The sequence below is a fragment of the Apaloderma vittatum genome, unplaced genomic scaffold (genome assembly GCF_000703405.1).
Source record: "Apaloderma vittatum isolate BGI_N311 unplaced genomic scaffold, ASM70340v1 scaffold10061, whole genome shotgun sequence".
Lineage (NCBI taxonomy): Eukaryota > Metazoa > Chordata > Aves > Trogoniformes > Trogonidae > Apaloderma > Apaloderma vittatum.
The window spans coordinates 22127-42871 of NW_009699616.1; the positions used below are offsets into that span (position 1 = coordinate 22127).

General features: G+C 40.0%; 1 protein-coding gene across 1 annotated transcript in view; it reads left to right on the top strand.

Annotated features, from left to right (window-relative positions):
- WFS1 (Wolfram syndrome 1 (wolframin)) overlaps positions 1-11136 on the top strand; it is a 31706-nt gene extending 20570 nt beyond the window's left edge. Inside the window, exons 3-7 of the mRNA XM_009878459.1 lie at positions 2245-2389; positions 3222-3392; positions 4030-4110; positions 7522-7667; positions 9328-11136. Of these exons, the coding sequence (XP_009876761.1) occupies positions 2245-2389; positions 3222-3392; positions 4030-4110; positions 7522-7667; positions 9328-11136 (2352 nt within the window). The remainder of the gene's footprint in view (positions 1-2244; positions 2390-3221; positions 3393-4029; positions 4111-7521; positions 7668-9327) is intronic.
- The last annotated feature ends 9609 nt before the right edge of the window (positions 11137-20745 follow it).

The following is a 20745-nucleotide window of genomic DNA, read 5'->3' on the forward strand; positions in this document are numbered from 1 at the left end:
CCCAACCTTTGGAGAAGGACAGCATGAAGATCTGTGTTAATCCGTTACCAGCTCTGACTTCTTAGCTCGTGGTAAAGAGAATCCCTGAGAGCCTAAGTGACAAATCTGAGGTTTGCACCTCCTCCCAGCAGTTTTTCCTCCTTTGATTGCTGTGGGCCAGAGCTTTGTTGTTGTCTTCAGGTGGTTCCATGGAGGAGCTTTGCTGTGACAGTGAAGGTGGCTGTTGCACAAGGCTTATTCAGAGAGAGTTGGTAGACCTTCCAGTAGTATTTTGTGGAAAGCCTTGATGTTTGTTATGGGACTTGGAGGTGTGTTTGGGGTTTTTTTCTGGTTGCTCAGATTTTGGGATGTGTTCTGTAGGGTTGTTTGGTGGTGGTTGTTTTTTGAGGTGGTAGATGACTAACTCTTACGGCTGAACTTAAAAAAAAATCACCAAAAAAAACCACTAAACCCCTCTCCAGCCTCCCCCCTGCTCCAAACCCCAGACAACAAAACAAGTAAACAAATGCCAAACAATAAAAAGGAAAACCTACAGGCAAGCCAAAAAACCACTTCTTTCAAAAGCAGGGGTTATGCTGTCGCTTTACTTGTGCAGCGTGACTAATTTGGAAATCTGCTAGTTTGTGATCCAATAGGAGTTTCTATGTCTGAGAGATCCTTATGAACTTAAGAGCTGTGTCCTTAAGTGCTACTACTCTAGTAGCTTTGCTAAAAATCTCAATTGCTATAAATATAAACACACTCAAGAAACATCTGTTCTTGTCAGAGGCTGTTATTTACCATGCAACTTATTTTAGCAATTCCTTTCTGAAATAAATAGCTGAAGGTACATGAGCAGTTGGGTCATAAACTACCAGGCAATTGCTGAATTTTAAATTTTTTTTTATTATTATTTTTTCTAAGCCATTTCATGTAGTCTCTTCCTGGTGTGGTCCTGTACCTGTGCACTGCCTGTTGAACTCTGGCATGACTTTCTAATCAATGTGCAGGTCTAGCTTTTGGATTACTTAGTCCATTTTTTTTTTTCTTATTTCTGTATAGTTTTGGGTAGCTTCACTGTGTATGCTGTGGGTATAATCATTGTGATGTCTAGCCAGTAACTATCTCTGTAGAAGACGTTGGAGCACTCATTTAGGTGTATGAAAGCAGTTGAAAGGCTGGAGACCCAACCTTTAATGGAATAAAAATATCCTTTTTAAGTTGTACAAGTGTTTAATCTACATGGGAATAATGCGAATTATTAATCTTTCAAAGGTATTTCTTTAGTCACCTTTAGTGATAATACCAAAGGCAAAGTTTCAGAGAAACTGTCAAAAAGGAGTTTTTTTCAGCAGGTAACACTGTGGATTTATGGAGCTGTACTCTGAAGGTAATACATTACTCCTAGAACGTAACTAAAGTAACAGTAGGGAGAGAGGGAGTATGGTGAGCCAAGCAAAAGCATTGCCCATATTCTCTGGGCATGCACACAAAATGTCCAGTGGTTTTTGCTACTTTCTAGCATTTAGTCTTTCATTGCCTTGTGCTATGACAAGCAGAAGTGTTTCATGCTATTGCATAAATATATTTACTAGTATGTTGTCATATATTTCAGTTTTATTGAAGGAAATAAAAAGGTGGTGTCTTTTTCTTATCTGTAAAACAGTAATAGAGGTAACTGCTTGGTAATTTCCATAATCCTGAATAGGATGATTTCTACAGGCTATTTCATTCAATTTCCTTGATGCTTAAGCAGTATTAGTTTTATTCTATTCGCTAACCAACTGTGAGTTTGCTTGGACCTTCAGCGGCTAAACTGCCACGAGTCAGGGATTTCACTGCTGAAGCCTTCTTCCATGTTAAGGCCCTTTGCAAATAACATCATCTGAATTTCTGAATGTCACTGGCACTGGGTTATAGGAGGAAAAGAATTCAAGAAAATTTAGAATTCAAGAAAACTTTTTACAGCAGGAGCTATACCTGATCCTGCTAGGTGCCTGCAGACCAGTGGCACCTAATTCATTGCCCTCACCGAGTGTGTTGAGAGTCCTTCTTGCTTCTTGTTCTGGAACTGATCTTTCCCTGCAGAAGATCGACTTACAGTTATGTTCTTTAGTGCTAGGAGCTAGTGTTTTGACTTTTTGTTCAAAGAGAATTTATTCTCTTTATTAACTCTATCTGAGTTCCAGGGGGTGGGAGGAGAGAGACAGAGACAGAGGGTATATTTCAGTAATTGAAGGAATTCTGTTGCCTACTTAATTCTAGGTGGGGAAACACTTCTTAAGATTAGCAGAAGAGGAGGATGAAGAACTTAACAATTGTAGTGCGGTTGACTGGTTCATCCTTGCTGCTAAGCAAGGTCGAAGAGAAGCTGTCAAACTGTTGCGTAGGTGCCTGGCAGACAGAAGAGGTATGGGTTCTCTGCTTCCCACTTTATCTGAAGTAATACAGTATTTGTTTCAACACTATAAAAAAGGGGTTAAAATACAATGGGAATGCTCATGACAAAATTTTGTAAGGAGTAGATGGCAGCATGTTCAGATAGGTAATTTTAAAAGCGTTGATTACTGATAACTGCTCATATAAGCATGGATATTAATTGTTTGCTTGAATTCCTTAATGGAATTCATACTTGTTCTTCCCCTCCCTTACTTTCATTGAAGCTTCTTTTCTTTGTCTGTGGAAGTCACATATAATCAGACACCACCTACATATCTGCTGTTGTTTCATTCTTTTGCCCCTCTCCAACCTCTCTCCTAATTGGTTTTTTTCACTGTCTTTTCCCACTCAAAGATTCAAATCTTCCTTCATGCTGCTTCCCACACTTGGAATGGTCTCCTCTCATCTGCCAACTATCTGAACTCTTAAATACAAAAAAAAAAACCAAAAAAACACCAAACCCCACACCACAGCATTTTTTTTTAAAGAATTCTTGCTGCCTTTTACTTGCCACCCAGGCATATCCACGCCACCTTTTGCCTGAATTGCTGCACTTCCAAAGTTCAATCAAGGCTTATGGATAATGTGTGTCTTGCACAGTCTTTGAAGTACTTAAGCAATGTCATTAGATTTTGATGAGCAATGGACACAGAAAGGCATTTCTGTAATTTACTGAAGTGGCCAAGATGTGAATGAAACTTGAGAAGTTTCAGACTAAACTGAGAAAAATAAATAGTAGTCAAATCTATCATTTCTGCATGAGTGTGGGATAATAGTATGTAATGTATTTTTCTTTTCTTGAGGCATCACTTCGGAGAATGAGCAAGAAGTGAAAAATTTATCATCAGAGACTGACTTGGAGAGAGCTGTGAGGAAAGCTGCCTTAGTCATGTATTGGAAACTAAACCCCAAAAAGAAGAAGCAATTAGCAGTTTCTGAACTACTGGAAAATGTTGGGCAAGTTGACAATGAAGGTTTGTTCATTAATTGATTTATGGTGTTGATAAAATGCAGGCTTACAGGCTGAATACCTAAGGGCTTTATAAACAATCAGGCATGAGATAACAGTGTATGTATGATCTGCTTAAGAAAAAATGTTAACAGCTCTAACTCTCTTTTAATAACTGTGCTCTCTAGACCAATAAAGTTAATTTATAAAGACCCTGTAAGCTTTTGCTGTAGGTTGTGATTCAGTTAAGCACTCATTCAAGTGACCAAATATTAAAAGTATCGCTTGCTGTCCTTGGAAAATAAATCTTTTATTTTCTAGTATCTTTTGTGTGTTGTTTTGTTGTGTGTTTTTTTTTTTTTTCTTAAACAGTTGTCCTGATGATACCTTACTAGGTATTTCAATTTACAATCACAGTTTTTAAGACACCTGGCTCACTCTCTCATTACAGCAGTATGGGCTAACTATATCAGTGCTGTTCCCTTTTCTAATACAATAATAGGAATATAGAAAGCTGTGTGGCCACTTGTTAGCTGTTTGTATTTATGCTTAATTTTTTTCTGACTTTGAGGAAATACCGTTCTCCAGATATTGCAGCTTGAAGTTATTGTTTGATCACTCTGACTGCTTTGACTTTACATAAACTTCTCTTATTGAAACAGATGGTGAGAAGCAACCTGGCCCAGTCCCAAAGTCCGTGCAGAAGCAGAGAAGAATGCTGGAGCGATTAGTGAGCAGTGAATGTGAGTGCATGCTGCTGCTTTCAGTCCTTGCCTGTGGTTTTGATTTCTGTTTTGTTTTGCTGAGCAGCTTTGTGCTGTCAGAGAAAGAATGTATCGGAAGTTTCAATTGTTGTGAACTGCTGGTGTCATTTCCTTACCTGTGCAAGGTAAATAACTGATCTGCATGTGGTATCACAGAAGACATCACCGTTGCATTCAACTTGCCATTGATAAGTATACTCAGAAGACTTTGCATGTCATTTGGTTTTTTTTAATTCTTGCCCTTTCAGCACATCCACGTCTATTTAGGAAAATAAAAAAAAAAAATCACATTGATTTATTTTATTTTTTTTTAGTTCTAAACTGTAGTAAGCTTTCTGATTAAGGGAATTAGTTATAATACCATTTAATATAGATAGATCCCTCATTCTGTTTCCCTTACTTATGTTAGCCATTCCCTTATAATTAATGTTTGTCTTTTCATATTTGTTCAAGAATTGATATAGGAAAGATGCACCAAGATATTTCTTTCATAACTTAGGAGCAGCTTACCTGATGTGGTGGGGATAATTAAACCACTCAACACACAGAGTCACATTTGTAATGCCAAATCTGTGAGTTTTGTAACTTACGGCAGAGTAGAGGGTTGAAATTGAAATAAAATTCTCCCTAGCCTTGGGTACCTAAGAAATGTTGGTATGCTGCTTGGCCTTCAGGAAAAAAATCAAATTATTAAATTGAGAAAAGGAATGATAAACAGTGCAGCATGTGTAGTTTTTCAAGAACGTTATCTAACACAAGGTTAAATTAGTGGGAAAAATGTCACTTTCTTGAAATGCAGTTGATCATATGAAGTAGGTTACATGCGATATAGGTCTGTTCTTGAAGAGCACTTTTTAATTTTGTAAAACATATTACTTAGTAATATATCTATAGTTGAGAATATGAGTAACTTAAGTCCCATGTGTGGATTAGTGAGCCAGATCTGGGGATTTGCAGGTTTAAACTCCTTGACAGATGAGATTTACATTTCATTAGGTGAGTTTGGCCTTTACCCTCAAGGATTGCGTTCGATATACAGGTGACTTCTGAAAACAACATTCCTAATAAGAATGGAGTATTTCAGTTGTATGTTAACTTTCATAGAAGTAAAAGAGGAGAAATGCATGCCTGAGTGTATGAGTAAGGGAGCAGGTGATGGGAGAAATAGTTCTATATATGTATTATTATATATCGCTGTTGTGTTTCATTGTCCAGTCATTGTATGGTAACACAGGTGTATCTGGGTTCATTGGAGCTGTGTTGAATTGGTACTTGGGGGACAACACCACTGTTCTTTCCATCCCTTAGCTGAACTGTCACGTGCTGATAGAGCGTGAGTGCAAAGCAAGTAATTTTCTGTATTCTTCAGTAATTCAAAGAGTGTCAGAAAGGGAACTGGCATTTTTTTGATTTTTTTTAGAGGCTTAAATGGCAGATAAAATAACAGGAAAGTAAATGAACCTACATGTAAGCGTAGGCAGAAGTTGATGTGCATATTTTTCTTTTCCTGCAGCAGATGAGGGAGGCAGGGGAATTTGTCATAACCAAATCGAAGAAAAGAAAAATCTATGAATAATAGAATCTACAACATGTGCTTTTTGTATCAATTTAAGAAACACTTGGGTGATAATACTAATAACACTTAAAACAAAAAGTTTTCATCAGACATTTAAAGTAAGAGTTAAACTGTTACCTCTTCTCTAGAGAACTTTTATCTTTTCGTGGGTAAGACAGCTGTTACTCTCCAGGATTTACTTCTCAGATCCACTGAGTTTCTGCATTTATCTTGCCAGCAGAAGTTTCTTCCTTCAGTTTTAATGCATAGCCAAAACTTGGAAGATAATTTATATGCCAGATAGGTGTTTGCAGATATCGGATCTGGGCTATCCTTGATGGGAGGTATAAACAGAAGATTAGAGCTGACATTGTCAATGGACAGTTGTTGTGTGATAAGTGGCATCACATTTGATAGGCCATCTATATATAGTAAGTTGGTAACTCCTTCTTCTCAGGATGCCCCGTGGTCCTGTAAATGTGCCATTAAAGAACTTTTGTGAGGTTCTAGCCACATCTGCTCACTGGCAGGAGGGCTGGACTAGATGATCTTTTGAGGTCCCTTCCAACCCTTGACATTCTGTGATCCTCTGATTTTAAATTTAGTGAAGCATTTCAGTTTTCTGTCTCTTTAAAATCTAAAACTACTATTAAGCAGGCCGGCTTTCATATCTTTGTATCAGCTGACTAGCTAAGCTTACTGTGTAGGAGGTGTGTTACAGATTGTTGTAATTCATAAGTCTTTCATTTCTACAGTAGTGTCATTTGCTCTAGTGTATGGAAAAGAGTTATGGCTAATTATCTTCCTTTACAAACAGCATCAAGCCTGTCTACCATAGAAACTAGCTAATCCATGCTAATGTAAGGAATTGGCTGTGAAAAGAGTTTGAAGTAGTTTATAAATTATTTTCTGTCTTGCAACATCCCTGGAGTTTTCAGAAGTAACCTCTTGCCTCCTTTTACTCAGAGGAGTGGATAAGGATCTTCCAGGGCAGAGTGATAAATTTTGTCTCTCTGTACAAGTATACTTTGGTGCTGGCTATCTGTTTTATGTCACAGTTGATATGGTTTGTGGTAAGCCTTTTGTATAGCCATGTAGCATATTCAATTAATATTGGAAGTAAACTGTATTTAGTGTTGTAGGTGTGAATAATTGGACATTTCCCATAATTATATGTCTGTAACTCCTGAACTCAGAAAAATGGCTGTTAAATGCCAAATAAGTCAGTTTTTCAGTTAATAATGTACAGATAATTCATTACTGTTCCTGTACAACTCTTGCTTTTCAGTGTGGCTGCTAATGAAAGATTTCTTTCAAGCAGTTACCAAAGCTTGTAACTTAGAACGGTGTGACCTAATCCACTAGTCTTTTTTGTCCTTGGAATACTTGCAGATAAGCTACATTCACTAGCTCTGTTCTTCTACTTACCATTATAGTAAACTTACCTGCTCTGACAAGATTTAGAGTAGTCACATATTGCTGGCACGAGCAGCGTGTTGTTTAGAGCACAGATCTCAGGACAAGTCGCAAGGTAAGCCTGTATTATCAGTAATTCAGTTTTTGAAGCCCAGAGTAAATCAGCTTTAGTATCAGGAAAGAAAATTAATCATAGAATCATAGAATGCTTTGGGTTGGAAGGGACCTTCAAGATCATCTAGTTCCCACCCTCTTATGGGCAGGAACACGTCTCAGTAGACCAGGTTGCTCAAAGCCCCGTCCAGCCTGGCCTTGAAGACTTCCAGGGAGGGGACATGCACAACTTCTTTATTCAAACTCATAATCAGTACAGTGTTGTGCTGATACTATTTGCACAAAATCTTCATTTTATCTTGCAGCTAAAAAGTTTATTGCTTTGGATGACTTTGTTGAAATTACCAAGAAGTATGCGAAGGGAATCATTCCATCTAACCTGATTATGCAGGAAGAGGAAGATGATGAACTGGCAGGGAAGAGTCCTGAAGAGTTACCCCTGCGACTGAAGGTAACACGACAATACTGAACAGGTCCTGTTGACAGGCTCTTAATTTACTCGTTTCAGACAAGAGGTGACTTGCACTTGATGCTCAAAGCTGATTTTTAGCCTGTATGGATAAGTACAAGAATTGTAGCTATAATTTCTCTTCGGATTTGACTTTATGTATATGGTTACAGTTTGATCTATATGAGTCATATCTTTAAGAGAAAGGGATAATGGTTTTCCCTGGAAGAGGGCAATCTACCTTCATTGCATCTTAGTAGGGATTTAAATATCCCTATCATAATTGTTGTATTTTTATTATAGATGTTATTTCATGCTTCATATCTTTTTCTTATTTAAACAGGAGCAAGCAGGTAGGCAAAGTTATCCATAGTCTTGAGGTGTGAAAAATTTCTTTTATGAAGGAAGTCAAGAATGGTGGAACTTGCTGTTAGTGGTTTTCTGTACCAGTACTTCTTTAGACAGTGAAAGGAGAAAGGAAAATAAGGTGCATCTAATAGTGATATAAAATTCAAGCAAGGTAGGGGGTTTCCACTGCTGATGTAAGAGTTCTTGTAACTGTTGTTATCTGTTGTCATAACTGTTGTCCATTATCATATGGTAGAGGTGAAAAATAAAAGGATGGGCTGGTGAGAGGTATCTCTGAGTAACTAGTATTCTGGAAGAGGTGCATTTAAAAAGAACAGGGACAGATTTGCTAATAAATAAGCTTATGCCCAAGTCATTGTGCGTGTTGCCCCATTTCATCACAAGGCATAGATCTTTGCTGAAGCATTCTTGGCCTTTCTCTTGAACTAATTAATATAAAAGCCTAAGTTCTGGACAAACATAAAACCTATCTTTTTATGGCAGAATAGGATTATTTGCAGCATCTAACGTGCAGATACAATATTTGAACATGTATTTGAAAAAACATGTGCCTTTTTATTGATCCTGCATGAAGTGTGTGGTTGGTCAAAGGGAAAGGATTCAATCCAGCAGTTTTTCTGTTGGGTGACTGTGCTGGGAAATGCCACTTCAGACAGGTAAAGTGTTAAGATCCTGTGCCTTTACTGTTGTGGAGGTAAAAAGAATCCCGCAATGTGTAGTAATTACAGTGAAAGATATTTCTGCTGCTTCCAAACCAGATTTTGACAGCTGCATCGCTAGATGCTTGAGAAGAATTGTTTTAAAGGTAAACCACGGCTGTAAAGACTTTCTTTAAGTGCATATGAATCATATGCACTCCTTCCTGTATATCAGAATGTATAGCATAATCCTTTGCAGAACAGTGGAAAAATTAAATGCTTTTAAACTACAGTATTCACAGCTCAAGTAATGACATAAGATGGTAGAGGAGTGCAGCCGTGTAGTTTATCTTCAGTGTGAAGCTGGCAGAGCAGAATATTTGACTAGGAAGCCATTTAATTATATGTGTCAAAGGTAATGAAATACATCTCTCCTGAAATCAAAATCGCCTCTGAGCTTCATCTGACTGAATTAATCAAAATAGAGCTAATCATCTCAGACAAAGTAATCTCATTTTATTGGCAACATGCGTATGAAATACAAATTTTCTTACGTCGGCTGAGGTTAGACAACTGACTGCCACTGCTTCCGCTAAGAATTTCTGTGATGTAAAGATACAAAACTGCTCATAAAATGCTTCTTTCTCTCTTTCCAGGTTGTAAAATACCCGCTTCATGCCATTATGGAAATTAAAGAATATCTTATAGATCTTGCATCAAAGGCGGGAATGCATTGGCTGTCTACCATTGTTCCAACACACCATATTAATGCTCTCATTTTTTTCTTCATCATCAGTAATCTGACAATTGATTTTTTTGCCTTCATTATTCCATTAGTCATATTCTATTTGTCCTTCATTTCTATGGTGATTTGCACACTGAAAGTTTTTCAGGACAGTAAGGCTTGGGAAAACTTCCGTGCTTTGACTGACTTACTGCTTCGTTTTGAACCAAACCTAGACGTTGAGCAAGCTGAGGTGAACTTTGGATGGAATCACTTAGAGCCATATATTTATTTTTTACTTTCAGTATTCTTTGTCATTTTTAGCTTCCCTATAGCAAGCAAAGACTGTATACCATGCTCAGAGTTAGCTACCATCTCAGTTTTCTTCACGGTGACAAGTTACATGAGTTTAAGCACGAGTGCAGAACCTTACACACGAAGAGCATTAGTAACTGAGATAGCAGCAGGTTGCTTATCCCTCCTGCAGGTATTACCTGGGAACTTTGGCTACTTGAAATTTCTGGGTAAAACCTTCTTTACTGTTCCTGTGGGCCACTTCTTTGTGATAAATGTAAGCATCCCATGCCTTCTGTTTTTGTACTTGTTCTATCTTTTCTTTAGAATGGCGCAGCTACGGAATTTTAAAGGCACCTACTGCTACCTGGTCCCGTATCTGGTCTGCTTTATGTGGTGTGAGCTCTCTGTGGTAATCCTGCGGGAGTCCTCTGGCATTGGGCTAGTTCGTGCATCGATCGGTTATTTTTTGTTTCTCTTTGCACTCCCAGTGCTGGGTGTGGGTATTGCGTTGATGTGTCTTATTCATTTCATTAAGTGGTTTGTGTCTCTAGAGCTCATGAAAATTGTAGTGACTCTGGTTTTATGTGCTGTTCCTTGGCGCTTCCGATGGTGGGCAAAGGTTAACTTCTCTGTAGTTGAAGTGGTTAAATCCCTCACGCGAAGCTCGATTGTGAAGCTCATTCTGGTGTGGATTACAGCTGTCGTGCTGTTCTGTTGGTTCTATGTGTATCGATCAGAGGGAATGAAAGTTTACAACTCTACCTTGACATGGAATCAGTACGCTTTCCTCTGCGGGCCCCGGTCGTGGAAGGAGACAAACATGGCACGTACGCAAATTTTGTGTAGTCACCTGGAAGGACACAGGGTGACGTGGACTGGGCGGTTCAAATACGTGCGTGTGACAGAAATCGACAACAGTGCAGAATCTGCAATAAACATGCTTCCGCTTTTTATTGGCGATTGGATGAGATGCTTGTATGGTGAAGCCTACCCTCTTTGTGACCCCAAAAACATTACACTGGAGGAAGAAGAGCTGTGTCGTCTCAAGTATTTGACAAAGCACAACTGCCACATGAAGATGTTTGATAGGTACAAATTTGAAATAACTGTGGGCATGCCTTTCAGTAGCAAAAACGGAACCAAGCCTATAGAGGAGGATGATATAACCAAAGATATCGTGCTGAAGGCAAGCAATGAGTTTAAAAAAGTGCTGTTGAACTTGAGGCAAGGGAGTATAATTGAATTCAGCACGATTCTGGAGGGTCGGCTTGGCAGTAAATGGCCTGTCTTTGAACTGAAAGCAATCACTTGCTTGAATTGCATGTCTAAACTCTTACCTGCAGGGAGGCATGTGAAAATAGAGCATGATTGGAGGAGCACAGTGCATAAGGCCATTAAATTCGCTTTTGATTTTTTCTTCTTCCCATTCCTGTCAGCTGTATAATGAGTTCTCACATTCGTTCAGTGGTATCTTCAGTGTACACTGCATTTACATTACCAAAGGTTTGGCTTCTTAAAGATCAAAACCAACAAAACCACCTTTCTGTAGCAATGCTTAAAGTGTATGCTTGTGTGGAGCACTGGTCAAGTTTTCTAAGTATACACACTGTATCCTGTCTTGAAACCCTTTGTGACTGAAGTAATATACACTACTTTATTGTTATAAATGAATGTAGGGGATTGCTGCTGACTAATTGCATGGAGACTGTTTTGTCCGAAATGGATATATATTTGCCTCTGGTACGCGACTAGATTCATTCACTTGTTTGGTATTGAAAGCACTTTACTCTTTAAAAATTCACAATGTGCCCATTTGTATTTTCATAGATGTGATTTAGAGGAAGTAGCTGACAACAGCTTATGTTGCATATATCGCTTGTATTTATTTGGTGTTTTCTAGGCAAAAGTGTTCTTATAGTCAGTACCTGGTGGTGATACCTGTGTACAGGACTCGGTGTTTCACTGTTTGTTCAGAAGATGGTGACTTTAATGGTTTGTTTGGGTTATTTTTGGAAGCACACACCATTTCACATGCCAGCAAGGTTGTAAAAAGACCTCAAGCTTCCATTTTGTATTAAATATTCTGCACAAAATAGGCTACTTGTTCTGATTGGTTATGATAGCTACATCTATGCCACAAAGGTGTAGTCCATGGTGGTGTGTGAAGGACAAACACCAGAGAGTAAGGCTGGTATATGGACGGTGCCAGTAATAGACAAGCCAAAGCAACTGAAAATAGTACCTAAAAGTCTGCAGTGGAAACTGAAATAGGTTGTTTGTTTAATGATTTGTGTTGTGCAAATAAACATAAAACGCAAACTTGAATTAAATGGGTACAACATTTGTTTGTTATGCTTTGACTTTGTAAGCAGTTGTTTATGTTGTGCTGATAATAGCTTTCACTGAAAAATGTGGTTTAGAATGTTTAAAACGTTCTGGTGAGAGATACTTGAAGTAATACTTCACATTATTTAAAGCTATCTGTAAAGTCTGAGTGTGCCAGGTGAAGTCTTTGTGGCTGTGAAATCTACACATACTTTCCTTGTGTCTTACAGCCTTTTTTTTGACCACTGGGTGACTGTTTCACAGATCTATCACACTATTTCCCCAACTGTCCAAAGCCATCTGGTCTTGTTTGAGCCCATCATAAAATCATGTCTTCCAGGTGCTTCTACTTTTGAAAACTTGTCAGCTGTCTCTCTGCTTGTGCCTGGGGAAAAGAAATTATGTGAGGTGGCAGGTAAATGCAAGTTTCTACGTAGGTTTGTTTACCTGGTCCCGTTTGGGCTGGAAGTAAGCCAAACTCTGACCTTTCTCCTTTTGTTAGAACATCCTTAGGCTCTTGGTAAATACCTAAACATTATTCCTGGTTCTGAAATTAAGCACAAAAGATGCAGGTTTGGTTTGTGGGATTTTTTATTTTAATTATTACTTAGATACACATGATTTCAAGACTTCTATTAGTATGTTTGTCAGGAGAAAAAAAGGCAACAGCCATAGTATTCAGAACTAATGTTAGCAATTCTTCTGGGTTTACTCTTTGTAAGGCTGTCAATTCACTGACTTACTGTGGTGCACTTCAAAGAAGTTATCACGTACACTGAGAAGGACAAATTGACTGAAGTCACATGTGGGAAGTCTTGCAAGAGGAGTATTTTATTGATTTCTTTGGAAGGAGTTGCTTTTTAAGATGAGACAAAAGGATTAATCCAGATACTTCATTTCCCACCTGTAACATAATATTGTTATGAGGCTTAGCTCTGAGACTTCTAGTTTTTCTAGGCTCATAGTTCAGTCTTTTGCATTAGTATTAATTAATTCAAGATGAGGAGGATAAAGCTATAACATTGCTATTGACACATCTAAATTAGGTTTAGCTGTTACTCTGTAAGCTCAGCTTTAGCATTTAGAATATGCAGAATTTAAAGTAAATATTCCTTATTTGAATTTCATCCTCAAAATAACATGAAAAAGTACTGCATGTTCTCCAATCTGATACATTCTTCTATAAGCACATAAAACCAACAAAAAACATATAGAAATTCTGAATAATTTAAGAGCCCACTCTGTAATGACTAACAGCCTCTTGCAGTAGGCAAGAATGGAAAGAATTTACACTTTGCATTTTGCCGAAGTTTTTCCAGAGAAGGAAAACGGCAGGCCTGTAGGAATTACATGTGGTTTTATCTCCTAGAACTGACTGGTCCTGTCTTAAGTGCCATAAAATAGCTTGTTAATTGTAAAATTGCTTGCAATTTTTTTTTTGTAATACTGAGTAATGTTACCATCGGTGTAGCATAGTGTCTTCTTACATTCCTACACAGCTGGTGATATGCTGCCTTCCAGAGCTCAGCTGTTTGTCTGCCTTTTGATTTCCCTATTTCCACTGAAAAAGGCACAAGAAGTTTCAGTAGTCTTTAGTACTTTTGAAATCCGTTGCAGCCTTTCAGGGTTAGGGTCAGTAAGGAAGGAAGGAGATTAAAATGCTCTCTGATCTCAGCTTCGCGGTTGGAATTGTTTGAACAGCAGATAGATATGAAGGAGAACCAGCTACTCATTAAGTTAAAACGCATTAATCTACGCAGCAAAATTAGATAGAACTCACCAAGTTGTACAGAGATACATACCTACTCAAGCAACTTCTTAGAAACATGCAAATGTTACTTAAATGCCAATAGCATGCCTAGAAACCAAACAACCAAATCACATTACTGTTTATATGCATTAATTAAGATGGTTCATTTGTTTTCATATCATTATTCAAAAGATTTAATTAGCTTTTATACTGAATAAATAAATCATTAGCATCCTGCACCTTCCTCTTATAAATTATAGCCTGATGTGGAAAAGATGAGAGATGTTCAGCACTGAGAAACTTGCAATTTCATCAACTCCAATAAACTTGAGCTTCAGCTATTGGAGCAGAACAGAAGATAGAAATGCTGCTGGCAACCTTCCTTTACAAAATATTTTACATAAATATAGAAGGAAACATACAGGGTATTTATCTTCCCACTGACACCTACAGGAAGCACCTTCTATAAGATTGCAGCTTCACCGTGCTTATTTCAGCATTATCTGACAAATTTCATTTACATTTGTGCAAAAAGGTGTTTTACTGCACGTTCTGATTTGAGTACGGGGTGACTTGGGCTGTTTTCCTCTGAGGGGCTGCACCTGCTGCTGATGAAATCAAGGATCTTTTCAATCCTACTGAAGAAGTGTGTGTGTATATACAATCACGCTTCCCAAAATGAAAGAGCAGGAGCTTGTTGATAATTAGCTTTTTAGCCAAGAAGCAGTTGCATGCCCAGTGCAAGTGTAATGTGGGGAATATCTCTGTATAGTATGTATAGTGAGTGCATACATTGTTTTTGCACCAGAGGCACCTGACACTTTGGTTTGCCCACAGGCACGTCAATGTGCCTTTCCTGCCAAAGCAGCACGTCCTTGGGACTGAATGTTAGCTGTCCCTCCCAGACCTTTGCCAGCTGGTAGGCTCTTTTAGCTGGGACTTGTCTCTCCCAGTTTCCCAGCTGACCTGTGGGTTAGGAGGCAAATTCCTCCTTAACTGCCTCACTTTGCAAAGAGGAAAACAAAGCAGTGAAATTCTGGTGTCTTCAATTCATTCCCACTTCTCCTGAGGAACATGCACCTTTTTCTACACTTGTCTCCAGACAGTGGGCCACTGGCTTCAAACTCACAAAAGAAAAATGAAGATATGCTACCAGGGCAGTGACAGTGCTAATAATTCAAGTATGACTTGGTGCCCTGTAGGGTTCGTGCTCCGCATTGGGCACCAATTTATTTGCTGAGGGTTAGTGCTGGGCCGGCCACTAAAGGCTGACAGATTCTCTCTAATCCACTCCTTCTCCAAAATGGGAAGCAACAGAGAATAAGACAGACAGGTTCATGGATTGGAAAAGAAAACTATAACAGCTTTAATAAAACAGTTACAGTACTAATAAGGAAATAGTGAACTGTATACAAATATGTACAAAACTGATGCTGAACTCAACTCCCCCTTGCTCCAATAGCAATGCCCACTGATGCTGCAGAGCATGCAGGCACCAGGGAGTCCCAGGCTCAGTGGCAGAGGTGAACTGGATACAGGAGCTGGATTCAGAAACTCAGAATGGGGATCAAAGGCAGGAGATGGGATAGAGTCCTCCTTGGATGCCGGCCGTTGAAGAAGGAAGTAGAAAAAGGAAAAAATGATCCCTCAGCTTTATACTGAAAATGATGTATGTAGAATGGAGTACTCTTGTTGGTCACCTGTCCTTTCAGTTACTCCGTAAAGGTGTAACCTCTTACTTCCTGGCAACCCCAGCGTGGCACCCAAGTTCCAGCAGTGCCCATGGTCACTGCAGGAGAAAGCATCAGCAAGAGCCTTCCTGCAGCCCAGTCCCAGGCAGTGACTGCAAACATCAGGTGTTATCACTGCCAGTAGCACACGCTGTGTGCACAGACATGCTGCTGACTTCAGAAAGTGCAGCCTCTTAGAAGAGACTGAGCTGAGAAGTCACTGGTTCTGTTTAGCTCAAACAAGTACATTTGGCAGCCCAGACATTACAGACTGACCTCGGCTGATAGGCAGGGATTTTGTTTTCAGCTGCAGTTTGATGTAGAATGCCAAAAGCATCGCAGTCCAAGTCACCACCCAATTGCTGGCGAGTTACTCTGCTTCAACATGTTCTTTGAAAAGTCAGAAAAAATCCCACTCCTGGGAAGCTTGTCCTCGCTTAGGGGGCACTGCCCGGCAATTGCGGGTGGCTCATCACCCTCCGGAGAGAGCACCGCTGGATCTGGAGCCTCAGTGCCCTTGGCTTTAGCTCTTGGGTACTTCTTGGCAGGGTAGGGGACCGGCCGGTGTCACAGGAGTTTCGCGTCCCCGCGCTGGTGGCCGCGCCGCGGAGCGGTTTGTCCCCGGCGCCACCGGGTGGCACTGCAGGCTCTGCGGAGGGCACCGCCCGCGAACAAAAGAACCAGGTTCTGGGTTTTTTTACTCTGTTTCGGTGAGGAAATGCGGTTGAGGGGGGGAAGGAAAAAAAAAAATCTCTTATGAAAAACAGATAATCATTTGCAGAGCCGGTTCCCCGCCTGTTACAAACAACATCACGCAAACCACTAGCAAAGGCATCCTTCCAGCGTGTGTCTGCCATCCAAGACTATGAAAACAGCGAAAAAATTGTTGTTACATTTTGATAAAATACTGTATAATGACAAACTAACAGTATAGGAAATGTGCAGCCTGGCTGCCTTGCATCTCAGCAGCTTTTTGAGACAGTTCCTGTCTCTAAGATCTTTTCACATGAATCTGACAGTGTTGATCTGCATTGTGTCCTTCTGTTGTAATGTGAACAGTAACAACACATTGGTATCGTCCTTCTGTCCCTTTTTCTCTTGTGTCTTCATGTGTCAGATGAAAAAAAGATTAAAAATTTAAAAAATAATTCAGGGCTTATCAGAGCTTAAATCTTTTTATTAACTTTCTGTTACCAGAACAATAAGAAAGGGAGAATTTTAATTAAAACTTAGGTAACAGGTATGTTTCTTTTAAGGGAAATGACAGCTGCAACCTTTGCCTGACATCTCTATGCACTATTAATTAATGCATAAATTCAGAGAAATCAGAAAGGTTGTGTCAAGATCACACACTAGGTGAAGGCCCATAGGAGAAACCCTGAAAGGCTGAATTGTCTTTTACAAATCAAATAGAGAGGTGACAGCAGGTTGTTACAGAGTTTTTGTTCTATTTTTAAAGATGGCAGGATTTTTCTGCAATAATAGCAAGTTTGGCATCAGAAAGGGCCTTGCAAATGTTGCTGTTAACCACAGGAGATGGCAGTGCTTGACAGCAGGAGCTGCATCAAGTTTAACTAGAAAGGACTTGAACAGAGCTCGCAAACCCCATAGTATCTCAAAAATCAGTGTGTGTTGATCTCACTGTGGCCTGTCTTTATCTGAAATAATTTCTTCACTTTAAAGAGCAAGGCATTTTGACAAAGCATCTTTTCTGTAGTACTCTCCTGTTCCTCCCTCCTATTCAGGGCTAGTGACAGCAAAGATGTTTCCACGACAACAAGCCATGCTGTTGCCTCAGGTGACAAACTATAACTTCAATAAATAATCACTGAAAATAGCTTCAAACAATTAATTAGGTAATGGAAATGTTATTTTAATAGGGCTTAGATGCTTTGGAAGTAGCATACAGACCGAATTTTGATGAAGAATCTGTCAACATTCAAAGCTGAAGCTACCATGTGAAGGTCAGGCTGGATATCACTGCCTGAATACACTAAGAGCTCTCTATTTTTTTTAAAAAAAAGCAATCAGCCTCAAAAGGAGGCAATGCAAAGTGAGTTTATTTTCTTGCTAAATTTTGTTCAAAGCACATACTGGTGGGAAACATGTTCAAGGAATTACCAACCTCATCACCAAGCACAGTCCATGGCCAGCCTGCTGTGGCCCCGCATCAGCGTAAAAGACAGATGATGAGCCCGACAAATGGTTTTGCAATAAATGGATTTTTCAGTCTTCCCTTTGCAGACAATGTTTTCCTAGAGTTATAAAGGGATGATGTGTAAATCTCTCCTAATGCTGCTTCTAGTAACAGTTCAATTGATCTTTAATTGTTGTTTAAAAAGTGAATCTCCATGGGAGTGTTTCAGTCCTATAGCCTCAAGTGTCTCTAGGCCAGAGCAGCTCTTTTGTCTTGTACCTCAGAGGTAACGTGGTCTTTGAGCACAGGTGGATACATGGAGTACCTCCTGTGCCTTATATCATGATTCTTACAGCATGGGTACTGTTTGGGACAGGTTGTCCTGGCAGAACTTCTTTTTTGCTTTAATTTTGCTTTAGTTAATCATACTAATATAGCACATCTATGAGGCAAGAGCAAGAAAGGCAATGGCTGTCACTTTTCTCTGTCCCGTTAAGTTATGCCCTTAGTCCTTTCAGAGGCTGGTTATGGATGATGGTTACAATTCAAGACCTACTTTTCTGGGCAAAAAAAAAAATCAGTCTGAGGATGAAGGACTCTGCACCACTCAAGCAGCAACCTTTTGGGGGATTCTGACCTTCTTCTTCAAAAAAATAAAGATGTCCCTTGCCTAAGGATGAAATTCATGTTTGCTGCAGGTGTGGTAAGAAGATCTCCCACCAGTTGTTGTGTAGGGTGTCCATGTAAAGCAGCAAGAGGCCTGGCTCTGGTCTGTCATCTGGCCCAAGTCTGTGGAACGAAATGGAGGGAAAAACGTATCTGAAGACTGAAAATTAAGGTATTACCCTGAACAGGAAAAGATTGCATTTCTAAGTTGTACAAATCAGGGAACAGATGCTGCATCACAGCATCTTCTGTAGGGCGACCACAGCACTGTGCCTGTTTCACTCTGAGTTTTCATTATGGGCCTTCCCTTTGGAAACACTTGATCTTGTTTTGGGTCTTATGGGGGTAAGACCAACATACACACCCTCAAACTTTCTCAGCAAAGCAATGTCTTTTCTCCACTTCACTTCTTGCAAGCGAGCAAACAGTGTAGGAATGGGCCATGACAGCATCTGCCTAATGTGTGTTGGGAGGGGAAAAGATTCCCAGGGGCTCACTTTGGCAGGTGGAGGTGCCTAAGGCAGTTGTGTCCCTCCAGGTGAATCGCTGCAAGAGCTTTGTGTCTCATACACAGCAGTTGCCTCTTTGTGGCAGAGTTTTTAATTGAAGGTTAAACAGTTAAACTGCTTTCTTAATGCATTGGTGGTTGCTAAGATACAATCTCTCAGATTCTGTAAATCCTCTACTCGAAATAGAGTATATTGGCAAATGGGGCTTTCCTCTCTGACAGCTGGGAGACAGGGAGATTACGGAGCAGTTACCATCGTGCTGATGAAAAATTGCTCCTGCAGCCTGCAGAGGTTGCTGTGGTTGGGCCAGCAGTGAGAGGGTCAACGGGACTTTAGTGGCTTCTGGCCACTGGATGTGGCCCAAGGAGGAGACTAAAAGCAGAACGTGGGGAGTCATAGGAGGAGCTGGAAAGAAAGGCAAAGCAGGGAAAACAGGCAGGCTGGCAGCACGAGGCAGACTGGGGAGATTAGGCTGAGGAGGGACTGTGCAGAGGGACCAGGGGAAATCTGTCTGTCCCCTTCTTTCGATAACTTTAGGCAGCAATTGTCCTTCCCAAGCAAGAACTATCTTCTCCACTATTTTACAATGAAGGGTGGATCTCTGCAGAGCCTGGCTTTGGGACTGGTTTGATAGGAGAGATTTTCCTTGGATATAGGCCTTGCAAGGAGAGATTTGTGGCAGCTCCACAAAAGGATTAGGAGATACCAGTTTTAAAAGTAGCACTGGATTCCTGGATGTTCATTAGCAATATTACAATAGCAGCTCAAAATAGTAAAACTTTTTGAAAAGAAGCCTAGCTGAGCCCCACTCATTCACAAAATACGTGGAGGAAGATAGAGCAGCTTATCTCTTATTTCATGCTAAAGTAAGTCTTTACCTGCTAAGATTGCAGCGAATATTTTTAACACGTTGACAAGAGTGCAATTGATGCAGCAACAGCTATCTGCGTTTGCAGATCAATACCGGTGAGAAACGGAGAGTGCAGCTGTTCATCTTGGAGAGGTGTTAGCAGAGATGTCAGAGGATGATAATTGAACCAGCAACATTCTCCTCCCCACCTCCTCCACCACACAATCTGAAATGTGCAGAAATTTACTGTGAATGTTGTCTCCTGTATTGCAAAGAGATCACAATGCCAGGATCTTTCCTATCCGGAGGAAACCTCTGCTTTCTTCTGCATCTTCCCACTAAAGGGAGAAGGAGCTTGGCCCACGGCACCAAGCAGAGGGTAGTCAGACCTCACAAAGGAGGTGAAAGCAAGAGCTGCTGGGGCTGGAACACAGGGACGAGTTACTGACAATGAGGTCTCACTCTAGTGTCCTGCTTGGGCAGCATTTATTTTATAGGTAGAGCGTAGAAGAAAGCCAACCTCTTTGCCCCCCAACCTGACATCCCAGTTCCAGTTTCAATTACTTACTATTTATCATTTACAGTGAAGACACTGAAGGCAGTGATGGGGTTTCTGGAGTTCTCCAAGCTAAAGACTCAAGCACTGCCAGTTTATTACCAGCTGAAGGATTTCAGCCTGTATTTAATTTGCTTGTTGAGATAATCTGGGTCCAGCTGATGCAAGACACATGTACACGCTACTAGTCTTAAAACATGGCTGTCCAGAGAACCACTCCGCATCCTTTGATAGAATCACTGTCGTAGGTTTTATTCTTTTTAGCAGTCATGTTACCAAAAAGAATATAGAGTCACCATGGTAATTAAAATAACTGTTTAATGGAATTGTTGGTTTAAGGATCTTGTCCTACTCATTGACTGTGTCCGCTTGGCAAACAGCAAGATAATTATCTCTACCTTGCCTGACTGATCCATATTCATGGCAGCTTTTATAGTTGAGGCAACTCTGAGGAGTTTGCTCAGTCCGGTGCTTCACATGAAATACTTTGCATCGTGGGCCAGATTTAGGATCTTTAATTGCCTAAAGAA